At 39.9% G+C, this 27,629-nt stretch overlaps 1 protein-coding gene across 1 annotated transcript in view; it reads left to right on the top strand.

The window, feature by feature from the left end:
* Nucleotides 1-27,237, top strand: part of slc8a3 (solute carrier family 8 member 3) — a 95,837-nt gene extending 68,600 nt beyond the window's left edge. Inside the window, exons 4-8 of the mRNA XM_066694192.1 lie at nucleotides 14,061-14,078; nucleotides 19,662-19,786; nucleotides 20,518-20,617; nucleotides 22,177-22,449; nucleotides 22,931-27,237. Coding sequence (XP_066550289.1) covers nucleotides 14,061-14,078; nucleotides 19,662-19,786; nucleotides 20,518-20,617; nucleotides 22,177-22,449; nucleotides 22,931-23,307 — 893 coding nt within the window. The 3' untranslated portion in view covers nucleotides 23,308-27,237. The remainder of the gene's footprint in view (nucleotides 1-14,060; nucleotides 14,079-19,661; nucleotides 19,787-20,517; nucleotides 20,618-22,176; nucleotides 22,450-22,930) is intronic.
* Nucleotides 27,238-27,629: the final 392 nt, after the last annotated feature.

Here is a 27,629-nt window from a genome sequence, read left to right as displayed (position 1 = left end):
AGAGCCAGTTACACCAGGAGCAGGAGACGCTGTGACATTCTTCTTGTCTGAATGACTGTGCTGGATATGATGCACTGAGGTGCACAACTTTACCCTCTCGTGCTGTTGAATACATCTTACGAGATTACCAACCAGTTTCTATATAAGAAAAGTTTTGAAAACCATACATTCTTTATCTACAGTATATCAAACTGAGCCTTTCATGTCTTTATGTCTCTGTGAAGTATTACATTTAGATATATTTAGATATATTCAGATATATTTCTGTTTAGAAGATACCCTGTTCAGCATTATATTTTATTAATCATGTCAGGCACAAGAAAATCATATAGATTGAATATCCCTTTGCATGTTTGTGAGAACTGACCACTATACAGCTGTTTAGTGTTCATGACTACACCAGGCGGTATTCATGAACATATCGAGGACGGTGAGAGCTACCAAGTGAGGGAACAGTCCTAGTGGTTTATCTGGGAAACAGCTTCCAGAGAAAAGGACCCTCTGTCTGACCAATCACTGAAGGCAGTAGGTGGTGGAATACCTTATAGTGCGACTAGATCTCTGATGGTACCACAGGGAACCAATGGAGTGGCTAAGCAAGTGAGCCAATCTAAAGTCGACGGTTGTTGGGTTTTCCCGAGTGTTGGTGTCTTCTCAAATCATGAGTACATATGTCTTAACATTTGGTACAATCTCACCTCACCACTTCAGTAACCTTGTGGACAACTCTTAGACACTACGGGAAGGTTTGTTATCAATGTAGCCTTGTTTAGCTCATCCCCTGAAAGTGTCAGGGCAGGGAAATCAGATGTTTTGAGAACTGAGAGTCTCTGTCTGCTACAGACTTCTCAAGACACAGCAAAAAAGGCAGAGACACACAGGCCCCGTATGAGCCAAAATGAATTAATTTGGATAAGTTCAATATAGTTGCTGATCAATACTAGAAATTCTTACAACTGAAACTGAAATAAGTTTGCTCATGCTGTCCTGTCTATGTGTGGTAGAGTTCAATTACATACTGAAACACTGGGCATTCTTTGAGGTAACAGAATGCTATAAAGAGCTCTAAAGATCTTTTCTGTTTAAGTAATTATATTTACTCATTTATTAAGCAATGTTTTGCTTTTTCAGAATCATTGTTATATTGTGCTTATATATATGTTTTTCAGCAGCAGCTCATTAAACTACAGATAAGGTATATAAGTGACGAATTGCTTAGCTATTTGAATTACAGAGGGAATTATCCGAGTAAGTCGGACTGGGAATTATATCCAGGATTGCAAGGTTAGCATCCTTACCTCTTCACGTAGAGCCATGGCATCGGCAATAACCTCACACACAGCACTCAGCTCTGTTCCCCCTGGCCGGGCTGCAGCGTATGTGATTCACTTCAGTTGCTAATTTGTATCCTTGGAGTCTTATCTCTGACCAGTTAGTGACAAACCTGTCAATGCGCAGTACATTTTGTGTAGTCAGACTGTGTTTTTTCGACCGGACTGTAAAAGACCTTTTGGGAAGCTTAGGAAGACATGCTTGACATATGTAGACAAAGATGTTGGTTAAAAGCTGAAAATCTAAATAAAACACCAATTTGGGCCATTATAATACCTTCCCTAACCCTATTGCCCTGAACCTTTCTTGCCTGACTCCTACTAATGGACAGCAATTAAGATCCTGTGGCCCTTGCGATTCCCATAAGAGACAAACCATGTGACAGAGTGTGGGGAGTGGGGGGTGTTGCTGTGACTGCCTCTCACTAACAGCTTGAAGGTTGGAGTTGACACCTGCCTGCTGCAGGGGGATATGACTGGCTGAGTGTGCACAGGATTTCAAAAAAGTGACTTCCTGTCTCTGGAAAGTCAGTGACACAGATCGCCTGCACTTTTTTTCCGCTTTCCCTTTTTTTCTGAATTGTTTTTTTTTTTTGTGTTTTTTGTCTCTCTGTCTGTCCTGTTTGTTTTGTTTGTTTGTTTGTTTTATTCTCTCGTGTCGCTGCAGGAAGACCATAATGGTTAAAATAGTAGACGCAGAAGAGTATGAAAAGCGAGAAAGTTTCTTCATTGTGCTCGGTGAACCGAAATGGCTGAAACGAGGAATATCAGGTCTGAGGGGGGTGGGGGGGCGGGGTATTTTGGGGAGACAAAGTCAAATCGATCATTTGGGTGGGTTTATTCTTTTATATTTTGTTTTATTTTATTTTTCAAATCCAAAACTCCAAAATTATGTTCTACCTCCCAAACTCTGACAATTGTGTACTCTGTACCTTTTTGATTTTGAAGTACTGCTGGCTGGCAGGTCCTCTCCATGACGAATTTGCACTCCACAACATTATTGGTGACTGACAGTTTTCCTCTAAACATTAATTCTGTAACATTGTTTTTGGAATGGTAGAGCTCTAGAGAAAACCACATCAACAGAGTCATTGCTTACTGTGGGAATGGGACACACTGGATTTGTTGCAAATTACTTTTTAAATAAATTAGCAATTTTTGACTTCTTAGCATATTCTTGTAGTGGTTCAGACTCTGCTCGTGTTTGTAAATTACAGGGGCTTTGTTACCTTCACTTTTGACCTTGTTTACTTAAGTCTAAACACTGACTAATGGGTGGTAGAGTGTAGATAATCTCTTTTATTAGACACATTGAACACAAACAATATGGATTGTATTTTATTAGGCATTTATTATTTTATTGACAGGCAGTGATTAGTCAGATTGACGTAGGCTCAGATGGAATTGACAGTTATGATTTAAACAGGGCCCTAGCAACTACTAGCCCTATTCTCCCAGCTGATTTTACTGGGAGTAGGAGGAGTTGGGAGAGTGGTGCAAAATATATCTGCCTTTAAACTTTGGAGGATTACACAATTATGGTAGATAATTGTGGCCTCCCATTTTAAGTATCTGTGTTGGCTATAGATTTTTGTAATTGTGAAAATCAAACAACAGGGCAAATTTTACTTTAAAAGTTATTGTGAGAAAGAGACTGACTAATGTAAACATGGATATCAAGTATAGATTACTATAATACTATCAAATACGTGATTATAGATTGTTTAAACTCAAGCTCTATCTGAGAAACATTTTGATGTGTAACATTGTGTGTAAGATCAGCATTTAAAAGGAAATTTGCAACAGCATGCAGGGATCATTTCTGATGCAGGGAGTAATGATTTTGTGGCTAAGCTGACATTTTACTGTCAACAATGTGGCTCCACTGTGTACACTGCCAACCCACCTTCCTGACGGCACCGAGGTCTAGGGTATATTCGATGGCTAGGGTCGATAATGTCTAAATATCACCACCAGAAAAATGAAAAACAAACAGAAAGAAAAAAACAGCTGAAGTACATACTGGGAGGGAGTAATTTTGCGATCCTAGGTTCAGCACTAGACACCAGAACAAGAGGGCTTCCTTACAAAATCATACAGATGCACTGTATTCTTAGATCTCTGCAGTTCCCCTGATGCACTGTTATGTATTTTTACTGATATAACACATTGCATTTCCACTGCAGCTGGGTTTTTATTAATTTCACTGCAGTTACATTGCCACTTTCTATCTATTTCATGCTTATCGCCATCCACTAAGGTGACATCTGCTGTATGACAGCTTGTTCTGTGTGTGCATTCATTGCATTTTTAGGTTCTAGGTTGGTCACATGTCCCTTTTGCTGTTTTCAGTATGAAACAAATTTCTCTTCCCATCCCAATTGAATCTGCTTTACGTATTTTCCTTATTTAGCATGAGGCAGTCTCATGTTGCCCTTTTAAACTTGCTTCTTCATATTAATGCAGTCCTGTTCTTTTGTAAACAACAAATTGATTGCTATGTAGCTTTTTCCACCAACACAGCCTAAAGGCACTTAAACATATTCAGGAGGCAAGCAACAGGGGAAAAATGCTTTATATTACTCACATGCTGTGATTCCTGAAGCCCTTCAATCTCCTCAGTGGATCTGTAGAGAATACTAGTATTAGTCTATTTTGAAAGCAACTACTTCTGTCAAACATTTGATAAAACTGCCCGATTTACAGTGACCGGTATAGGCAATGGCCTACGCTGACTGTATTTTCCAAGCAGGCCACCGTGAGTAAAATATTACATTACTATATACATTACCCAGGCTTACTACTAGATACATCCTTAAAAGTAAAACATAAAAGTACAGAAATATTAGCTCTATAGCCATCATTTCAGTCTAGTGGGTTTTCTTTCTTTGCCTCATTTTAGCATGCATATATTTGTTTCACTCACAGTTTGCAATCTGTTAATCATTCCCTGTGGACTTAGTAAATACAATCATAAATCAATGTGTTATAAAAACACATGTATGCCAAGACAACTTTAGTAAGCCTGATCTGGAAAACAAATTAATAAAAGATGCACATTTTCACTGATAGTAGGCTGTAACACAAACCTGAGAAATTCACCTGAATTGCACACAGGATACTTAAAGACTCCAATCCAGCACACCTGTAAACACGTGCATCAGCATTAGAACAAAACTGTGAAGTTAAGAAAGGTCCTGAATTAATTTGTATAGTTTAAAATATGGTAACAAATCAGAACATTTGTTTTTTTCCCCGTCAGTTTTTGCTAATTAAACAGGGTGGCAATGTACAGCCTAAAGCAAATCCCATTCCATTACCAAAAGTTACCAGAAATCTAAAAATGTTCACCCAGTCATCCCTACTGCAGTACCCCTGCACCTCTCCCCCACTTCACAGCAGTGAGGGAAAAACTCCTGCCAGGCCCGGGGAGGGTCTACGAAAACCAAAGAACATGATATCTTCACCCGAGGGTGGGGTAGGATTTCTTTTTTGAACTTCTGTTTAGTAACATTTTCATTTTGGGAGGGATTCTTTTTATTTTATTTTTATTTTTTCCCTTCAGTTCTGCAATACTCCTCCTGTATTCCTTCTCTCACCCTGTTTCGGTAATCGGTTCTTGCGTGGTTCTGTTTTGTGTCTGTGTCCCATGCCTGTGCCCCTGGCTTCCCTCCGTCTTCATTGACGCTCCCCTCTGCCTTTGCTCTCTGCGGCTGGCCTACCCCTTGCATGGCTTTTCTGGGTGTAAGTGGCTCGCTTTCACCAGCTGTGCTGCAGGTGTCTAGTTCGTGAAGTTGTATCCACTTGGCCAAGTCCTTGTGTTTGAGAGTTGCTGATAGGTCTTGAACCTCAATCACTCCGGGTTATTTTTATATTCAATGGAGCTGGAAAGTTTTCATTGTTGGCAGCAGCTGAATTTGGAACTTGGAGCAGACAGTAGGGGTTTGGGATCTCTGTCCCCTTTGAAGAACACCAGAACGTTCGAATACGTCTTCCATAACCTCTCCTCAACATTGAAAATATATGGCAGGGCCCCAAAGCCTCAACCAAAAGCCTAGTTTTCTCAGTTTTGAAAGTCTTTGTCTAAGGAAGTCATTGAGCAGTCCAGACTATAAATAGATCGTTGATATTTGCATGGTAAACACAAACAAGTGTGAACACAATTGGACAAATTCAGCTGTGTTTTCTGAAGGACCAGGTGGACTTGTATGGGAAGTGAGAATGCCAGGCAGGAATGCTGGTGTCAACAGTACTCTTATTTACAATATCAAATGTAAACAGGAAAACAGGACCAACTCTTCTCAAAAATCTGCTGCCTGTGAGTAGTTTTTTCTTCTTCAAATTAATGACATAATTTCAGAAACATACATGTAAGTTCACCTCAACTGAACTGTTTTTTTGAGATTTTTTTGTTTTAGATTTGTTCCCCCTCTAAATAATTAGTTTCAAGCTATTTTGTATTCTGACCAGACAGTGCTTTTAAGAAGTGAAATTAGTAAATTCATATATGTATATATGTGTGTGTGTGTGTGTGTGTGTGTGTGTGTGTGTGTGTGTGAGAGAGAGAAAGAGAGAGTTTTTCAATGTTGTGACTGAATTTTGAAAACAGTCTTTGGAGACTAGTCCTCATGTTGTCCCTCAGAATCTCGTCAAAGCAATTTTTGTGGACTTTATTTGAAAGTTATCCTGCTGTTACTGCTAAACTACAGCCAGTAGTTTCTTTTCCCACTTCTGAGCAAATTAAGTCAACTTGTTTATACATTTTCCTATCAGCTTATGCCGAAGTCATCTGGAGTGTTATTGCAACTCAAACACTTCTTCGCTTCTCTAAAACCAAACACTCAAATGTACCTGAATTGTTTCAAGATCTTTATTGAAGAAAAAAAACGACAACACAGGCATATGATAGTATGAAGTCTTACACAGATCCAAATACTACTGCCTTACTGTTAAAGCTGAGTTAACCTAATATTTTCTTGTATAGAGAATTATGACTTATCACTGTTTCCAGGTCTCCAGACTAGAGGTCAACCGATAGTGGATTTTCAAAACCGATACTTATAACAAGAATTAGGGTTGGGGGAAAAGCCGATATCCGATTAATCGGACGATTTTTATAATTTGTTTCCCTTTTTAATCAATATATTGCATAAAATATATAACACTTAATGTAAAATTGCAACAGTTTGAACTTCATTATAAAAATAATAACAGTATGAACTAAAATATAGCATAAAGTAAATATAATAAATAACAAATAAGGGGTGCTGCTGACTATGACTGAGCCTGGTGCAAAAATTTGTAAACCAGTAAACGTGTCATTGTAAAAAATGGGATCAGGAAAAAAAGTGAAGGGGGCCCCCCAAATCATATCCTGCTTTGGGCCCCCAAAAGGGTAGAAACGGCCCTGGCACTGCGCATTGTATTACATTTATTTAAAGTAATAAAGGCAGCTGCTGTTGTTTTTACAACAGGTTTAGCAAAGGAAACGTTCAAAATTAATTCTGCAATCATATTAGTTGCCTCACCATGTACCCAAACATCCAATGTGTGTAATCCACGCACTTGATTTACACAAATAAATACGATTCAAAATAAATAATAGAAAAGAACAGGTTCATAAACAGAAATACGAATCTACAAATGAAAGCCCTGATTTAAATGCCCATGCTGCTCCGAGTGTACAATAACTTCATAAAAAATATGTTTTAACGCAGAAATTGTTATTCTTAAAACTAAACTAAACTACTTAGGGGACATAAATAATATGTATTGTACTTCCCAATCAAATAAATGGTATAATCCCCTTGGAAACAGAGTATTTCTTATATCCGGTGGGTGTATTTTGCAGTATGAAATCTCTGAAATGTCCGCGGATGCGGGTTTTCGGGACATAAGTGCTATTATAATAGTGCCGGAGTCGTGAACAAAGTACCTTCCATTTTATTTTGTTTGTTTTCAATGTTTGATTGACTGTCACGACAACTTTTATTGACAACTTGTATGCATACCTTGCGAGCATCAGTTTGAAGTTCCAGACAAGCAGCGTCTGTGCGCTGAGCCAAGTCACACGGGACAATAAACTCCATGAGGAGTCAGTGATGGTTTTCACCAATAAAGGCCGTGTTAATCCCCTATAACAAGGATATGAATGCGTACAACCTCCAAAAACTATTGGCCATTATCAGCGTTTATTTTTGCCAATAGTTTCAAATAGCTGTTAATTAATCGGTCGACCTGTACTCCAGACCTGTAAATCAACTATAAAATCTTAACATTTACCTCGAAATTAGATTTACTGGCACTAAAAGGAAAGCATCGAGAGGCTTAAGTTAGTGTCGCCTTGTGACTTTATTTGGTTCACCAAGAGGGCAGCTCTTTGAATTTTTTTTATTGTTTTTTGAGAGTAGGTCAAATGTATACAGATTCATTAATACAGCTGATTTCTTCAAGGTTTTCTTTTGATTACTCAAAAGCAAGGTATTATGTAGTTGCTTTGGATGACCTACGAGAAATGTTTTAAGTGAAAAGCAGAAACATAACAAAAAGTCTAACGATGAACTACATGTGAATTTATCATGTCAGGTGGAAACAGAGTATCTGACTGTGGGTGATCAGAAAGACAGCAAGGAACTTATTTTGAAATTCAGAGGATTTTAATGGATGTTCTTGTTTTTTAAAGAGTATCAGTCAGTTTAAAGCTCTTTAATTCAGAATTCTTCACAGCATCTGTGCCTCATCACATTTGTGTGCACACAAGCATTAAAACACACACTTTAAAACCTTTAAAACTCTCTCTTCCTTTCCTGAAGGCGAACGGAGTTTGTATGCTGCACCATTTTAGAGCAAGAGTTTTCTTCCTTCCACATGCAAACGACACCAGTAATACTAAAATCCAGGAAGGATTATTCAAAGATGTCTTGAGACGTGTGGAATTACACTATCATCCGTTTATCTCTAAATGGGATTAAATAAAGATTGAGTACATATATACTGCATATGAAAAGGACAGTTCTAAAGTTTTCCAGTGGCCTGCCTTTTGTTGCGTCCCCAGAAAATAGACAGAGATATACACTCACCTAAAGGATTATTAGGAACACCATACTAATAATGTGTTTGACCCCCTTTCGCCTTCAGAACTGCCTTAATTCTACGTGGCATTGATTCAACAAGGTGCTGAAAGCATTCTTTAGAAATGTTGGCCCATATTGATAGGATAGCATCTTGCAGTTGATGGAGATTTGTGGGATGCACATCCAGGGCATGAAGCTCCCGTTCCACCACATCCCAAAGATGCTCTATTGGGTTGAGATCTGGTGACTGTGGGGGCCAGTTTAGTACAGTGAACTCATTGTCATGTTCAAGAAACCAATTTGAAATGATTCGACCTTTGTGACATGGTGCATTATCCTGCTGGAAGTAGCCATCAGAGAATGGGTACATGGTGGTCATAAAGGGATGGACATGGTTAGAAACAATGCTCAGGTAGGCCGTGGCATTTAAACGATGCCCAATTGGCACTAAGGGGCCTAAAGTGTGCCAAGAAAACATCCCCCACACCATTACACCACCACCACCAGCCTGCACAGTGGTAACAAGGCATGATGGATCCATGTTCTCATTCTGTTTACGCCAAATTCTGACTCTACCATCTGAATGTCTCAACAGAAATCGAGACTCATCAGACCAGGCAACATTTTTCCAGTCTTCAACTGTCCAATTTTGGTGAGCTTGTGCAAATTGTAGCCTCTTTTTCCTATTTGTAGTGGAGATGAGTGGTACCCGGTGGGGTCTTCTGCTGTTGTAGCCCATCCGCCTCAAGGTTGTACATGTTGTGGCTTCACAAATGCTTTGCTGCATACCTCGGTTGTAACGAGTGGTTATTTCAGTCAAAGTTGCTCTTCTATCAGCTTGAATCAGTCGGCCCATTCTCCTCTGACCTCTAGCATCAACAAGGCATTTTCGCCCACAGGACTGCCGCATACTGGATGTTTTTCCTTTTTCACACCATTCTTTGTAAACCGTAGAAATGGTTGTGCGTGAAAATCCCAGTAACTGAGCAGATTTGTGAAATACTCAGACCGGCCCGTCTGGCACCAACAACCATGCCACGCTCAAAATTGCTTAAATCACCTTTCTTTCCCATTCAGACATTCAGTTTGGAGTTCAGGAGATTGTCTTGACCAGGACCACACCCCTAAATGCATTGAAGCAACTGCCATGTGATTGGTTGGTTAGATAATTGCATTAATGAGAAATTGAACAGGTGTTCCTAATAATCCTTTAGGTGAGTGTACTTGTGAGTACTGGCAATCTGTTATGATGTGATCAGAAATGTAAAAAAATATACAGTAATTAAAATCATTTTAGTTTTAGATTTTAAAGCAATCAGTTCACATTTTAATTTGAGGAAAATAAATCAACTCTACATTTCCCTATTTCCTTTTTTGGCCAAGAACTCCCTGTGAGCCTAATTCTGTTGGGCATCTGCGTCCTACGCTATATCCTCATGACAAGAAGGAAAGAATTTATATTATTTTAGTCCTCATGTACACATAGCCACTGTTTGCTGTGAGAAGATTAAGGGAGACTGTAGTGTCAGGCCTGGTTCACACAGATGAGCATGGGACACAATGGGCAGCTTACACGGCTTTTCAGCAGTGATAGAAAAACACGACCACATTGTATGTATGTGCCTGCACAAAAGACTCGACCGTCTCTGTCTTGCATGTGGATAAAAAGTGCACATCAGACAACTGAGATAGATGTGTGTTGTTATTTTATTTCTGGCACACTCAACCATTTTCAAATTAACAATCGGAAAGGCACTTTGACACGGAGATCACTTCAAAACGAAACCTAGATTTTGAGTCTTGGTGGGAGGAGGTTAAAAATAAAATCTCTCTGCGTCACCAGTATGAAACAGATAAGTGCCCTTCAGCTGTTACTTGCTACAGTTACAGTATTTAACAGGAGCGAAGCGCACAAGTGGAGTACTTTGATACGCCTGCTACATTGGCTTCCTTTAGTTACTGCAAAGCCAATGCTAATGGTGCCTAAAGGTCTCGAATATCATATTTCTGTGCTCTAAGGAAGACGGTTGATCGGCTACTTATAGGAGTAATTCTAGTGACGAATGCTAAAGCATGTGGAGAGAATGGATTCGTTATGAAGAGGCATGTCAAAATGTTAATAGCATTCTCTCTCTATCAATATTTGTGCAGAGAACACAGGGTTATTAAGTTTCAATAAAAAAACTATGAAATTAATTTGAATGATATTCAGGTTAGAGTGACTTAAAAAGGGGTAAACAAATAAGCAGGGAGAATATTAAAAGTAGTGCCATTGAGTAATGCGGTCTCTATTCCTGCAGAGCTTCAAATTTCTTCATTCGAGTACAAGTGTGGCTTACTTGGAGAAGTGGGATGTGTCATACTTCTCATATACTAACTTGCAGGGGCTCAGCAGAACCAGATCGATATCATTTGCCCTCTTAGAAATGGGTTGAATCCTGATATAGAACAGTAGTCACTCTTACACAATAGCAGCAGGGGTTCAGAGAGAAAAAATGAGAATGGAATTAGCATGAATGGCAAACCTGTAAATCTACATGCGGTTGTGAGTAGTTAATAAACATGTAAATGGCACGCCATGCAGGGCTGTCTCTTCGTGTCACTTGTGCACTGGCTCTCTGGCGATGTTGCACAGAGCCTTGGTTATCAGCAGTAGAACATAATGTCTTTTCTAGGGCTTACAGTTTTGTTGATGAATTAAAGATACGCAAAATAAGATTGCATAACAGCACAGACAGTGATGGGGAGAATTGAATGTTGTCTGGTTATCGTTTCTATGGATTCGTGTGTCTGGCTAGCCTAAGTCTAATCAACCCGTTTGAACCCTGTCGAATGTAGAGCTTAGAAGCCTGGGAGGGAGAATGACAGAGTCAGAGGAAGGCAAAAGCTTCTCAGCTCAGGAGACCTCATGCTGGTAGGATGATGAACATCGAATGCTACGATTGCGGCCGACAGCTCAGCGTGAGGTTTCACTAAACACTCCTAACTCCTCGCCAGTGGAGAACCGGAGATCACACATAATATAAGCCTGACCTAGTGTTTGCGCAGACAAATTATTGATCGGGTTTTCAAAAGCCCCTGCTCATTCAGAATTGATAAAGCGGTCTGCTACCTGATCGAATCCAACAATACACCCCCACCTTTCACCACCACCTCCTCCCAGGAAAAAGACTGTGGATCAATATCATATATCCTACAAGCTGGGCTCCAAATATCTTTAAAATATTTTTATATATGTACAGCTGTGTCATTTATTTCATTAACCGAATGGTGCACCTTGCAGTTCACCGATTGTCATTTCGTCTCTGTCATCTCCATTTCTGAACTGACAGAAAGGACGAGATTTCAGCACATTGATTGCCTCAGCATGTTAAAGTCAGGGGAAATTATTGTGGCCCCACTGCACATCCACCAAGGTATATCTCACAGTCGCCACATTCTTTCCTAGATAGTAATGGGTAATGGCCCCAAAACGAGTCGTTGAGGAGATTGGTTGAAATGCTCCATTTTAGAAGTGCAGTTATAGTATGTAAATGAATTAATGTATATCATGTGTATATTATATAGTTTCCATATATTTACTACAGTAGTGTTTGTTGAACCAAATTATGGCTTTTGTTGTGCGATAAGAAGGGGTTCAGATGATTAGGAAGCCTCACATATCTATCATATCCAATTAGATCCTTGTTAAAGTGGGAAATGTAGACAGTAGATAGAGGAATAATTGCTGTTATTAACTGGACCATATGGAGCCCCATTATAGGAATTATAGCATTATGGTAACCATAAGGGAAGCTGGTAATATTGATTTTCTAGGCTTCACTATGTTAACCCCCTGGCAAACACCTTTGTGGTGCACAGAAGGTCAGGAGCACAATACAATGCCTTGTGTCCACTTCGTCTACCACAAAGTTTGGAACAGCTTCATCGGATTTGGCAGTGTCACTTTGAGATGTCCACAAACTCCTTTTTGGAAGGTCTTATTGGCGTCTTCCAGGACCTCGACTGAAGCATTTCCTCACTTTCACTCGTTCTCTGTCAGAACTATTCTTCGCTAGTGAACCTCTGGCTAATAATTTGAGAAGAAGGTGTGAAAGGGTCACACGGTCAACATGGAAAAGAAATGAGAAAAGGGTAATGAGCTAGTCATTTAAACGAAAGCAATCTTATAGGGCCCTGGTCTGTGTCAATTTAGAAATGTCAAGTTTTTCTTAGAAGTTGGGTCATCATGTTTCCAACATGTACCCGCATTGTCTGAGGAACTTCCCATTAATGCGAAATAATTTAATTTTAAAATGGTAACACTCTGTGCTTTGTGCCAGGACAGATGTTAATTTGTTCTACTAAAATGTGTAAATTCCTCATCAGTTGCTCCGATTGGATATCATTTTGGAGTCACATGGACAGAAAGGTTTTATTAAAAAAAAAAAGTTTGCATAAATACAGGTAAAACATATGAACATCATGGTTGTATTTTTCAGTATTCAATATATCGTTGTAATCTTTGGTGGCTATAGTCTTCCCAGCATGCAGCTGGTAATTAAAATCAATAAATATGCGTGTTACTTCCAGATATTCACATGCATTATGATGATGGACAACCTTAATTACATTCCCCGTACATTGGCCCTGATTTAGAGCCAGTTTGAAAAACATTTACAATACAACATATCTTATAGACTGGAACCAATATTTTAATTAAGTCACCACTGCGTAGTACTACTACTACTACTACTACTACTACTACTACTACTACTAATAATAATAATAATAATAATAATAATAATAATAAAAACAACGTGAAGAGAATTTTAAGTTTGCTGAGCTACTCAATCCAAGGAACGTTGAATATACTTTGATTTACCTCATCAGTTAGATACATCAGATTCCACATTAATTTTGCTAGTTTTATTTTCTATAGAGACATTTTTCATTATTTTTATCAAATGGTCACTTTAAACACAAGTGGTTTTATGCTGTTCTGCCGGGATGAAATGTATCCAACAAACAAACGAACACAAAACACACACCACCAATCTGGGAAATGACACATAGCCTCCACTGTCATCACTCTCCTGTCCTTGAAATGAGGAGTAATATCTGTCCTGCTGAGAGAAGCACATCCAATTTCATACCTTAATCTCATGATGGCTGGGGCATATCTTTACAGACGGACAGATTCCCTTCCTGTACAGCTTTTATTTGGACAAGTTACAAAAAACAAACAAACAGAAAAAGTATGTTATTGTTCAATCGATGCAGAACTCACCCGTATCCTATATTGGCCTTTGTTGCTGCAGTGTGCCCTTCCTCTCTGTGCCAGCCTGCCCCCTCCTCCACTCTGCATTCGGTTGCCTCATTAGTGCCCATTCGCCGCTGAATCCAGGATTCCTCGGCTCTTCAAACATGACCTATGCCCACTAGCGTTTCCCATCAAGGATCAGTCATATCCCAGATATACAGCTGGAACTGTAATGGCCGTAGGATCCAAATTAGCCTGGTTGCCAACAGCGGAAACCTACATTCTCAGTACTTACGTCTGCTAGGCATTTACTGTATGTCATCTTACTGTTACTTGTGCACCTGTGACTGATTACCAACCTCCCTCTTTTTCTTTCTTTTTCCATTTGTTGGCATGTTCCTCCATCTTCTGCAGCTCTTCTATTAGCACAAGGTAAGCAGTTTTTGTTTTTCTTGGTCTATTGTTGCTTTCATAGTTGGGTCTTCAATAAAAAAAAAACAACAACAAAAAACAGCCAGGAATAATTAATCATAATTAATCAAAACTTTACAGGAAAAAGAGGGAAGGGGTGTTTTATTTATGTTTTAATAATTATGAACTAGTCTATTACTTTCACAAACCAAAAGGGTCTATTTGTGCATTGGGTGGAAGCAAAAAATGATTCAGGCCTTTTCGTGCCTCAATCTACCTGAATCATTCAGGCTGATTTGATGCACAGGCCTTCTAAAGGTTATAGGTCTCCATATTCATTGAATTCCTCCTCTATACTCACACAGTCTGTTTATTGCTGTCGGAAGGCCGAAATGGAAAATCTATATGTTCATGACAAAACAGCCATCATCCACGAAATTTCTTTGGCTGGAGATATGTAAGCAATTTATATTGTCGGTTCCGCACGACAACAAAAAGACAGACATCTGAATTGCTGCGGCCATAGGTTTCATGCGCTTCTCAGAATGTACAATTATTCGTGTTCAGGTAGCACCTCTTGGCGGAAGATGTGTCAGCAACTTGGACGGCAGCTGAAATCTTTTTGAAAAGATTTGCGAGAACTAGGGTGTGGCAGTGCCGCAGAAACAGACGCGGAAGATTTCGCTGCGTTTTTCCGCGCCTGCTTGGATTTTCAGAATTAGTTTAACCACTTTTTCCTCTTTCTTGTATTGCTGTCATTATAGTCCACACTTCCAACATCATCCCTTGTTGAAATTGTAATGTTTTATATGGGTTAACGTGAGTGTCGCGTTGTCACCGTGAAATTTGAAAGAATTACAAAAAAGAAAAAAAAAAGGCGAAATCAACGCAGTCAAACAAAAAGATCAGCTAAATTACCCGAAAAAGACCACATTATATCCTGCAGCGGAGAAACCCCTCGAAAATTCAAATGAAGGAAGTCAACAGAAGAAAACGACGGTGGAATATACCTATTTGTATGGGTAAAAACATACAAAAAAAAAAGTAGTTTCTGGTCACCTCTCATTTAAACCCACCTGGAATATGACTGAGGTTTAGTTAAGGTGAATGAAATGTACTCTCAGTCCTTTTTGTGGGATTTTTTTTGGGTCAGTTTCAGGTCAAAGAATTGTTATCCGCCAATCCACCAGAAGAAAAGAAAACAGGCTTCGTTGGGTGATTGTGAAGGTGACGATGACGATGGCAGTGCTCAGATTTACACCTCTGTGCCCACAGTGTTAACAGGATACATGCTGCATTACTAGTATTCCCAGGCAGCACAACATATATCAGATACTTGCATCCAAAAGGCAGAGTGGAGAGTTTGTGTGCTTTGCTCTCATTAGATAACAAACAGATTGGCTAGGCATGCAGAAAATAAAAACTCCCAATGGAGCTTATTCTTTTTTTTGTATTTGCGCGTCTGAGGAATATTTAATTAATAGTCCACTACTAGCTAGGCATTCCACCTCCTGTCATGTGGCAAGACACGACCTTGTGATACTGAGACGCACACACTTTACCTCCCACTTCCTGGCACAAAGCTCCAAGGAGACGTTGCTCTTCAAATTGTAAGGAATTCCTGCAGTGTGATGGCTGGCCAATGCTTCCACTGGAAAGAGTGAATCTACAGTGGTGCAATCACGGTCACATTTTCCAGAAGAAAAAAAATGTGTAAGATGTTTTACCCATCTGAGTCTACTTAGGCCTACCGTTGAACCAAAAGGGATTCCCTGCAGGACTTAATTAATTAACTTAGCTTTAATTCAGCCGCCGAGACACAGAGGAACAATGCAGCTCGCTAGATTATAATTTTTTCTGCTTTTTGGCTTCCCCTGAGCACTCCACTGCAAATAGTTTTTAAAAAGGTGGTCTGGCCTATTCTACCACAGCAGAATGCTCCCAGCTTATTTGTGTTCAGAGACAGTTTTTAATAGTTTAATATTCATCCACACAGACACATTTAGCTAAATAATTAATAAATATATAATGCATTGTTTGTATTTATGCGTTTCTCTATACACAGACAATAAATATTATTCTTCAAAGCAGCAACAAAACTCACATATATATACTACCAGTCAAAAGTTTAAGAACACCACAATTGTTCCAGTTTTCATTGAAATTGATGTAGTTTTATGTCTCAGTGTATTCTGTATTCTGAAATTAAGGCATAGAACAAATAAACAATTGGAGATTCATTCATTCAAATCATGGAATCATTTTGTTTAACAAAATTTAACCCCTTAAGCTGACAAACCCCTCTGGTACCCTTAAAAGGGCACCAAATCCATGTGCTTCTCTTTAATCCCATGTGTACTCTTCACTGTTGTGTTGTTTACCAAGTGTTTGCTATCCCATGAAAGCTGAGACTCTCGGCTTTCTCTGATGTGAAAAATGTGTTTTTTATCCCCCCCTCTGCATTCTGATATGGGGGGGTGGGGGGATACATGGTCTGAGTAAGGATAAAAATATTGACAATTATGACATATTCTGGTACCAGACCGTCTACTGATCAAAACAAGACCATCCAGGTTTTGGTAGAAGCATCACAAACCCGTAGAGAGCTCAAAATGTCAAGATGGAAAACTCTGATTACAGTGTACTAATACACAACAATTTTACATAATTGAATCTGAACTTCTCTGTGTTTATAGATAGAACATCAAATAATATATACTGGATTAATCATTAGGTTGTTCTGTACAAAACAAGCCTATTTGCAAAGCAATCCGATCGAAACTGAGTGATCTGTGACTGTCTGAATGAGACCCCCCCCCTCGGAGCAGACTCGGATGTTTTTGGTAGCCAAGAGAATAAGCTTTCAAACAATGTGCGCATTTTAGGAATACAGTGTAACTTCTATGCACAGGAGCTGCGAATAATGCTTAAGAGGGTGTAGTAGCAGTATATTACTCTGAAATATACATTATTTTTCAGTTTTTGGTAACCAAAACTTTTTTTTTACCTCTAGCAGTTTACCGCTTACCTTTGTACCCTTTCAGGTTATTCACTGCTTAAATTTCAATAAAAACTGGAAAAATGGGGGTGTTCTAAAACTTTTGACCGCTAGTGTATATATATGTGTAAATTAAAATGACAAAATACAACATAACTAATATTGAATTGATTTACTTTTTCATTTCCTATAACAAGGGTTCTTTTCGGAAGACACATAGATCATAAATCATCTTATCTTGAAATTTGGACTCTGAGAGAAGATAAATATATCATATTAGCATACCAAAGCTACTAAAACTTCAGCACATGCTCTCCCATCTGTTGTAGCACATAAATGCCTAAATATTTCCCACAAACAATAAGAGTGAGTCAACAGGGGTGGGGGGGGGAGTCTGTTCCAAGCTAAATGGGGAACCATTGAACACATCCACCTGATACAGTAATTAAAGGTTGCCAAAAGACCTGTTCTTCATGAAAAAATATCTTAAAATTTTGTTCTGGGAGAGTTTGCTGAACCACAGAGCGCATTCTGAAGTTTAATGGCTCTCTAAATATTTTCTACATCATATATTCATAGCCTGGTGATCAGTAACAAATAGTTCATGAATCAGATGACAGCTCTTCAGTGATGGGGAAGGGTCTCCAGGGAGCCAGCAAAAAGGCAATTAATGAATAAATTATGTATTGTCAGGGAGACTGGGCAAAATAATCACTTGCCAATGTTAAGTGGGTGCCTATGACTGACTCCCATCTGTATTTTTGTTTTTCTATGAATGTTTTTTTGTTGTTGTTTTTGTGGTTGTTTCCTAATTTAATTGACAAGAAGGTGTAGCCCTGCAGCAATGGGAATAAATACCTATTTGAAGTGTATACAATCTGTGCATAAAGGAAACATACACCGATCAGCCATAACATTATGACCAGTGACAGGTGAAGTGAATAACACTGATAATCTCGTTATCATGACACCTGTCAGTGGGTGGGATATATTAGGCAGCAAGTGAACATTTTGTCCTCAAAGTTGATGTGTTAGAAGCAGGAAAAATGGGCAAGCGTAAGGATCTGACGACTTTGACAAGGACCAAATTGTGATGGCTAGACGACTGGTTCAGAGCATCTCTAAAACTGCAGCTCTTGTGGGGTGTTCCCGGTCTGCAGTGGTCAGTACCTATCAAAAGTGGTCCAAGGAAGGAAAAGCGGTGAACCAGCGACAGGGTCATGGGCGGCCAAGACTCACTGATGCATGTGGGGAGCGAAGGCTGGCCCGTGTGGTCCGATCTAAAGATGAGCTACTGTAGCTCAAATTGCTGAAAAAGTTAATGCTGATTCTGATAGAAAGGTGTCAGAACACACAGTGCATCGCAGTTTGTTGCGTATGGGGCTGCGTAGCCGCAGACCAGTCAGGGTGCCCATGCTGACCCCTGTCCACTGCCAAAAGCACCTACAATGGGCACATGAGCATCAGAACTGGACCACGGAGCAATGGAAGAAGGTGGCCTGGTCTGATGAATCATGAGTGAAGGTGTTGACTTGGCCTCCAAATTCCCCAGATCTCAATCCAATCGAGCATCTGTGGGATGTGCTGGACAAACGAGTCTGATCCATGGAGGCCCCACCTCGCAACTTACAGGACTTAAAGGATCTGCTGCTAACATCTTGGTGCCAGATACCACAGCACGCCTTCAGAGGTCTAGTGGAGTCCATGCCTCGACGGGTCAGGGCTGTTTAGGCGGCAAAAGGGGGACCTACACAATATTAGGCAGGCGGTCAAAATGTTATGGCTGATCGGTGTATGTCTACCTATGCACCTTTAAAATATAAACCAGGGAGACAAAAGCATTCACTCTGGTTTCAGCAGGAAAATTCAATATGTAATTATACAGAGCATTACAGTGCTGTAATATAAACAACACTGCAAAGATAAAGGTATGTCCACAGTATTGTTCTATACCTATTAGCATTCAAAGGAGTTGTGTGATTCTGGGTAGATCGTGATCATCTGTCCTTATAAATCTCCACCAATCTTCCATGAATAAACATAGTTTGTTAGTTTGATCAGCAGCAGGAGCCTCCCACAGAAGAGGACTACAGCAGCATGTCAGTTTAAAAATATTATTTAAGTTACAAATCAACTTTTGCTCTGCTGCCTCTACAGAGAGCCTCATAGCTCATTAGACACTGCCACCTTGTGGATATATGGAGAATAAATTGGTAGAAAGTTTAATTGTCTGCCAATTCCAAATTTGAATTGAACATCAGCTGAACCGCCATGTCTTTGAGAAAGCTATCCCAAACAACCACAGCTTACATCATTTATTTGAATTAAGGGTAATGTAAAAGTACGAAAATGTACAATAAAAAATAATACTATGAACTATTAACTATACTATTATATATGAGACATGTTGTTCTGAATATTAGGGATATCATACTACTTATCATAAAGTGCTTTTACCAGTGATGTCAATGACATGAAAAATTTAAACACTGCACAGATGATTATTTATTATTGGTTATAAGTTGCTCTAAAGCATGAGAGGCAACTAGGATGGAAAGCAGACCTTCAATCTTTCTCTTTCTTTCTCTCTCTGTCCCGTCTCATAGAGGCCGCAGATAGGAAGTTGTCGGTGGAGGAGGAAGAAGCCAAGAGGATCGCCGAGATGGGAAAACCAATTCTAGGGGAGCACCCTAAGCTGGAGGTCATCATTGAGGAGTCCTATGAGTTCAAGGTGCGTGGGAGCAGGCATTCTTTGGTCCGTTTTTGGGTTCTGTAAATTCAGTGTCTACTCAGGAGCGGTGCTTTGCTGTAGGGGTTGCAGTGATACACCTGGCAGCAGCGTGGCAAAGTCTGAAGACAGGAGTGTTAGTGAGGCGTTACCTTCAAGGGCTCAGGGAGGCCTAGCTGGGGATGAAGAGATCTATGTGTCGATTTGCAGGCTCTTCATTGTATTTAACATCTTATGGGAGCTCCCCCATTCCAAAGGAGTCTCTGTTTTTTATAAAACAAAAAACAAAAAAGCAGCTTACAGTACAATTCAGTGTCACAGGTTCAGTATACAACTCCATTTATTATCCTGCCCCTCTTATCTGATTTGTTTTCCTGTCACAAACAAATAAAACAAAATCAGGAAAGCAGATAAAGAAAGACACTTGGACAGAATGCAATGCAAATTGCAAATGCAATTTAATAGAGTAAAGAATGACAGGATTGTGATGCCCCGAGACTTTTAGACCTAGAAGATAAAATGGCCCACAGCTGACCACCACAGAATATTAACCCCACTCTTATGTTATTAGCACTGAGTACTGTTCTAGGCTTGGGTGTCTGTCTCCTTAGCATCTCAATATATTCACACTTATCTTTGATGTCAATTTGCACATGCATTTGCCACAAAACTATAATGCACTCCCATCATGAAGCCAGGCATTGACTTACCCGCTGACGATACTGTGTTTTCAGAGCACGGTGGACAAGCTGATTAAGAAGACGAACCTGGCACTGGTAGTGGGAACGCACTCCTGGAGGGACCAGTTCATGGAGGCCATCACAGTCAGTGCAGGTAACCTGACCACGACAGTGTTCTGATCCTCCAGGAACACCTTACTTTAGGGATCTATTATACATGCTTCTAAGCAATTCATAAGCACGATTCTGAGGTGAAACAACAAACAGTGGACTGGAGTTGATGAGGAGACAGGGAAATATCTCCCCAAAGCAAAGAGAATCCAAATAGATTGAGGATGTCAATCAAAAAAGCACAGTGGTCTACAATGAAATGCAAGCTGTTATAACAATAGTAGTTATAATGCACTGAAGGAGGTATCATTTTGACAGAAGAGACATATTTACTTCTTTTAATTAAATGTAAGTATGATCTTTGATTTTAGAGATATTGCAAACTCTTCTATCATACATACAAGGACTGGACAAGGGAAGAAGATAATTATTGTATTATTGAATGGCCCTATCTCTTATCCAACTTTTCGAGGGCCCGCATTTAATCTTAAAATGTGAGACAGAGCTTTTTAATTCACTCTGCTGATTTCTCCAATGGTCAAACTCGCATTCCCGCTCATTTAATCTCATTCATTTAGCTTTGTACGGTACAATGGGGAATCAGATAGGGCCTTTTTATGGGTGACATTAAAATATTTAGGTACATCACTCACCCTGACACTTCCAATTATTGTTGAAATGAGACAGGACGGATCTGCACGTAAAAGAAAACACATCGGGGTTGCATCACTCAGTGATTGGCTTTTTATGAAAGCTGTTTTCATTTTAAGGTTTTTCAAAAATCCTAAATTTATATTTTAAACAATCCTCTTTATATGAAATATTTTTCTTTTCACGACTGGCCTGTAACATTTACCTTAACGAACATGGAACGTTTTTCTTTCATTTCGCTTTTTAGCTTCCTTAAAAAGCCAACAGTTTTTTCGTTGTTTTGCTTTTGAATATGGAAATAACTCGTTTGTTTTACATGGTGGAGGACACAACTATGATAGCCACAGATACGGAAGAGAAGGCCCAGAAAGACAGACAGGAAGATGGAAAGACTTCAGTAGACTTAGAGCTCAGGCCTGCATTAGTGGCTCCATTGTGTAGTACGATTACCGCTCTCAGACTGATACAGTCCTCCTGATGCTTTCTGAAGACGCTCCAAGCACTCGGAGGAAGCGGGTGTTTCCATGGCAACCCCCTAAGCTGGCTCCCTCTCGGTTCTCTTTACGTCTGGCAGTCAGAAACGCAGAGGACTCTGTGACATTACTATTATTAATCATTATTGTTATGAGGTGACTCATACTCCAAAACACAATTGTAGGCTTTGACAGGGTATGCAATGGCCCACATATTACTCACTGTCACACTCAAGAACATTTCTAGCACTATTTAATTATTTGTAAATCTCACTTTTTGTTGTCTCTCTCTCTGGAATCCTGAGACAAAAGTGTGCATCCACGAGACTGCACGTGGACAACTGCACAACACCAGGCAGATGTCATTTATATCAGTTGGTTGCATATTAAAAGCAAAGGGCATTTGCTGACATGCTCTGGCTTCACTTCATTTGTACACCTGATGTGAGTATGGAAAACGTCTTCACTTGACTTCTAGGCGACGAGGACGAGGAGGATTCGGGAGAGGAACGGCTGCCGTCCTGCTTCGACTATGTCATGCACTTCCTGACGGTGTTCTGGAAGGTTCTGTTTGCCTGCGTGCCGCCCACCGAGTACTGGCACGGCTGGGCCTGCTTTGTCGTGTCCATCATCATCATCGGCCTGCTCACCGCCATCATCGGAGACCTGGCCTCGCACTTCGGCTGCACCATCGGCCTCAAGGACTCCGTAACGGCCGTGGTCTTTGTGGCCCTGGGCACTTCGGTTCCAGGTAATGCTGAGAGCTTGGTGTTCCACCCAAGAATGCATTCACTGTTCTGTACTCATCTGCGCTCATTACTCGTCTGATTATAAATCTCCCCTCCTCTCAAGATTTCTGGTAAACACATCCAGGGAGTAACGTATTCTGCTAAGCATCTGCTACTCTCACTTTTTCATGTCTTGGCGAATGTACAGTTTTCTAGTCCCAATGCCACTCAACAAGCTTCTCAACACGTAGGCTTTGGTTCACTTCTAAACAAACAAACACTTTACAATTGTTGTAGCCATTAGTTAGTTCCTGGAGAACCACAATCCTGTATGTTTTTTAGGTCTCAATTCAATACCTTGAATGCATGGGTCATTTTGAGTTCCAGCACCAGAAGCCACTTTCTGGGACCAAAGTTGGCCAGCCCTTGCTTTAGATACCAGTACGACAACATTGAAGGCATCAAGTGTGACCCACCCGTCTCTCCTGTGGTTCTCTCTTGCAGACACCTTCGCCAGCAAGGTGGCCGCTGTGCAGGACACGTACGCCGACGCCTCCATCGGCAACGTGACGGGCAGTAACGCAGTCAATGTGTTCCTGGGCATCGGGCTGGCCTGGTCCGTGGCAGCCATCTACTGGTACATGCAGGGGAAGGATTTCGTGGTGCAGGCAGGCTCGCTGGCCTTCTCCGTCACCCTCTTCACCATCTTCGCCTTCCTGTGCATCACAGTGCTCCTTTATCGCCGCCGGGCACACATAGGAGGCGAGCTGGGCGGGCCTAGGAACCACAGACTCGCCACCTCCGGATTCTTTGTCAGCCTCTGGCTCCTTTACATCCTTTTCTCAGGGCTGGAGGCCTACTGTCATATACAGGGCTTTTAAGAAGGGGAAACTTGGTGGGGGAGAAGAGGGAGAGAGAGGAGAATGAGGATGCTGGGCCTCTCCTTTGGACCCCCTCACTGAGACACCCTGAATACTACCAGAGCCCACTCTTTGAAAAGTACGGTGAAGTACAAAGCAGAGTGAAGGTGATCACCATTCAGAGAAGATATGAGGAAAAACATCAAAGGCTTTTACCTCCCTTGCAAGTTGTGTCAGGGTGGATGGGGTTGGGGGAGGGGAAAGGGGAGAGAGCACTTGCATTATTTGTGTAAACGCTAAAGAATTAAACAAAACACACACAAAAAAATAATTAAATCCAATGAAAAAAGAAATAAAAGATAAAAACGGGTTTCAAATGAAGAATAGAGATCAGTGGTCATAACACAGGAGTCTGCGAAACCAGAAGTCTATTTTTTCGTCAACGACTGACAAGAGGTTTTTTTTAATGAAGTATTTTAAAAAAAAGACCAAAAACTAAAAAAACACACAAAAAAAAGAGGAAAAAAAAAACTATTTTCTGAGCTGGAAAAGAGTATTAAGAAAAGGTTTAGAATAGTATTTCAGAAGATAAAAAGAAGAAAAAAAAGCAACTAAGCATCGGATGACGGCTGAACAGATCTGGTTCATAGTCTCTCTTTTTAATTTTGTTTTGTTTCAAAGAACATTGCAGGGTTCGTGGATTTGGAAGACAGTGGAGGCCTGCGGCACGACACGACTTGTCAATCAAACAGCTGAACAAAAGGAAAAAAAACAAAAAAAAACAAAGGAAAAACAAACTACCTAGGACAAGACTTCCTATATATATATATATTTCCATATTTTCTGTATATTTTGAATATTCGTTTCAATGTGTTTACATACACCTCAAACGGTTGAGGGTCGCTATGGGTTTACCATCTTCCCACTGAGCTCTCGTGCCTGGCTGGAATTGATCCTTGGGAGAGGATTTACGAACTGCACTGCAGTTTGTAATACATGGTGTGGCTGAGAACCTCTGTCTGGAATAATGAGTATTTTATCTCTGGAGTATGGTCAGGGCTTTCTTTCTTTCAAAGTTTATTAAGTGATCTCAGACTGGCAATTTACTGGAGGATTGCTTACTGTCTTAATTACGATGTTTTGCCTAAGAGTTCTGAGTTATTTTGATATGCTTCAAAATAAGCTATATTCCATGTGTCGGCTCTTCACCCAAAGGGTTTAAAGGCAGGTAATAAGACAATGTATATAAAAATACAAATATACATAATAGATGAGACTAAATAAATCCAAAATTGAATTGTTTTTGTAGCTTAATATACCAAGGCACTTTCGTGTGTGATATTTCAATTGGGAAATTAGCTGAGGTGGAATGTGTGTTCGAACTTCCAGAACATATCCAATGAGAGAGACTTCCTCCTGGGTCTAACAGCAAACACTACCATACAAACCTGCCAGCCAGGCCCTTTCAAATGTGCACAGTATTGGAGATCAAGTTGTTATTGGCAGCTTATATTACAGATGTCAACAGCATAGAGTTGATTTTAAACTTTGACTTGTTTGGCTAGTTTTAAACACTTTCAGTTGTCCTAATTTTCTAAGAGATGAGAATGTGTGTGAGAGAGAGGGGGAATTGCCCAGCAAAATCATTGCATGAGCTGCTTATGTCTTCATCCTATTAATGTGAAACTGAGCATATCTTAACACAAACAACTTACGTGGAACCAAGAGGTGATCGTTTTGGGTCAAAGGTTTATAGCTGTGAAGAGCTTGCCACTGGGGCGGCCATGGTTGAGCTCAATGGGCGATTGAAAACCTGTAGCAACTCTCTGGTTCATAAACCAGCTCATTGTTCCTCCTAGTCCTTCCGTTTTGTCCCTGATCCCAGCTATGTTTTTTTTTTCCTTCTCCTGATATATGGTACTGTAAATAGGTTTCTTTCCAGTGCAGAAAGGCTAAACTCAGAGAGGGTGTTTAGGGTTAGGGGCTTGGGGGAGATCACTGTTTCTATTATTTTCTTAATAAGCTATGAAAAGTTCTGGATGCAGGATGGGGAAGAGGGGAAGGTCAATGGGTTGTTTGGTTTTTGGATTGGTTATATTCCAAACACAACTTTAGTATTTTTAACATAACCATAGACAAGAAAGGATAGTTTTTAAGAAACAAGGAACCTCTCCCCACCTCCTGCCGGAAATCTATATAAAGAAAAACAATCATATATATCTAAGTAAATACAAAGGGCACATTTAATGCATTATTTTCTTAAGACTGTGGAGAGAAAAAAAAAATGTGTTTGGTATAGTTCAATATATGAGTCTTTATTTTTCCTCTTTACTGTTCACTTTGATAAGCAGAAGCATGGATCTGAAAAAGGGTTCCCCCAGTCGAGAACAAAACAAAGCTGTTCACACACGACACAGCCCAGAAGTGGTCCACACCTGGATCAGCCAACATAATGCTGTATTTCACTCGGTGTGCTCACTCCACAAACTCGGTGTCCTTAGACGTTTCCCACCTCTTTCTGTACTTTGCAGCTTACACTTTAAATGGTACTATTTACTTGTAGAGTGCTGGTAATGTTTTTAATTTGTTTATCGTCTTGAAACAAAAACAAAAAGAAAAGAAAAAATATAATGCTAAACTAATGTTCTATTTTGTTAGTAAAAGTGTGTGTTTGGGGCGGGGGGGTATTAAAATCTTCTAAAAAAGGGTAGGTGACACTTGTGTAAGTAAAGAAATGTTTCACTTCTGCAAGTTGTTAATACAACACTTACCGTTGTGCTGCTGGCCCTTGGCTAATGGAGCCCACTTAGTATCTTTAGTTTGTGCTTGTGTTCAGTTTATTACAATATTTTCTTTCCTGTATTCCTCTCTACCCAGCCTCATGTATTCTCTCTAAATGTTTACCTTGTCCATTTCCTGGCCTTGGCTTAATGATCACTCCTTATCTGCCCCCGAATGCCCTTGCATGAAACAATTCCAAAATGGGTCGTTTTGCCATCAACTGTGGGATATGGAGGAAGAGAATCTTGTTCGAAATACGATGAAATACCACATAAACGTTTGAAGCAGTACAATCGAAACCTTTCTTTACTCACGCAATGTGAAGCAGGGGTATCTGGAAGAGAATGAATAAAAATCATCTGTTTTTGCTTTCACTCAAAGAAATGATCAGACATCAGATCTCCTTGGATGTACAAAAAAAACACCACCGACAACAACAAAACGTTTATTGGAGTAAAAGGTATCTTGTAACACTGAAAAAGAAGGATAGTGTTTGTCTTTTTTGGCTCTCTCCTGTAGGTTCCCATATATACAAAGAAAGCTTGATGTATTTCATTGGAATGACTTAGTGACCCGCTCATATGGAAAGCAGAGAGAGCACTGTTCTATGTTAATCCAAGTAAGTTCACATCAGCAGGACAACTACACTGAGTTCACTTCCATTTTTAACCTAATTTGAATTCTACAAGTCAGGTATATGGAACTCTAAACACAGTGGGCCCAAGTGCCCAGAGATCGATTGAGATTGGTTCTGTTTTTCTTAATGTATACATTGTTGCTGAGCAAAAGGAGAATCTACGACTCATTCTGGGTAAACTCCTGCTTCCCAACAACCATCCCCAAAGTTTAACTTTTATTTATGTAGAACTGAGTTGATGTTTCACTCACGGGGCCTATGACCAGGCTTGCTTCTTTTCCACATCTTTTTGTTTAAGGACATGCAAGTTACCAATGATATATATAAAAGAAAAAAAAAACACTTTCGTAGCGGAAAATGTTTGAAACGTCTCTAATATTCATCACAGCTGATTATCAAACTGAGTCTCTTTAATTATTTGTTGATTATTTTTTGTGGCCTGAATTAAAATGGGCAGCTTGTAATTTGTGGATAAATATCAGTGAAAGGACTAATAAAAAGGAAAATCGATTAAAAAAAGCTGTATCTTCCCATCACCTTGTAATTCTGTATTTTATTTGTATACATACATGTGTTTGCTCAACTTGTGCATACACACTTTACCGGAGAGGTTATTTAATAGCAAAAGTCGGGTTTGTGGAATATACAGGAACTAAAGCAGGAACTAAAGACAGCTGCAGTGCAGGCCTGGCAGGGCATCACCAGGGAAGAAACCCAGCATCTGGTGGTTCCAGACCTCAGGCAGTCATTGACTGCAAAGGATTTGCAACCAAGTATTGAAACTCACAATTAAATTAATGATTATGTTAGTTTGTCCAATTACTTTTGAGACCCTACAATTGGGGGAAAAACATATACAAATGGGTGTAATTCCTACACTGTTTACCCAATTTGGATGTAACTACCCTCAAATTACAGATGGAAG

Source organism: Amia ocellicauda, chromosome 21, assembly GCF_036373705.1.
Source record: "Amia ocellicauda isolate fAmiCal2 chromosome 21, fAmiCal2.hap1, whole genome shotgun sequence".
NCBI lineage: Eukaryota > Metazoa > Chordata > Actinopteri > Amiiformes > Amiidae > Amia > Amia ocellicauda.
Note: the sequence above shows the minus strand (reverse complement) of the source record. Positions and strands in the feature narration are given on the sequence as shown.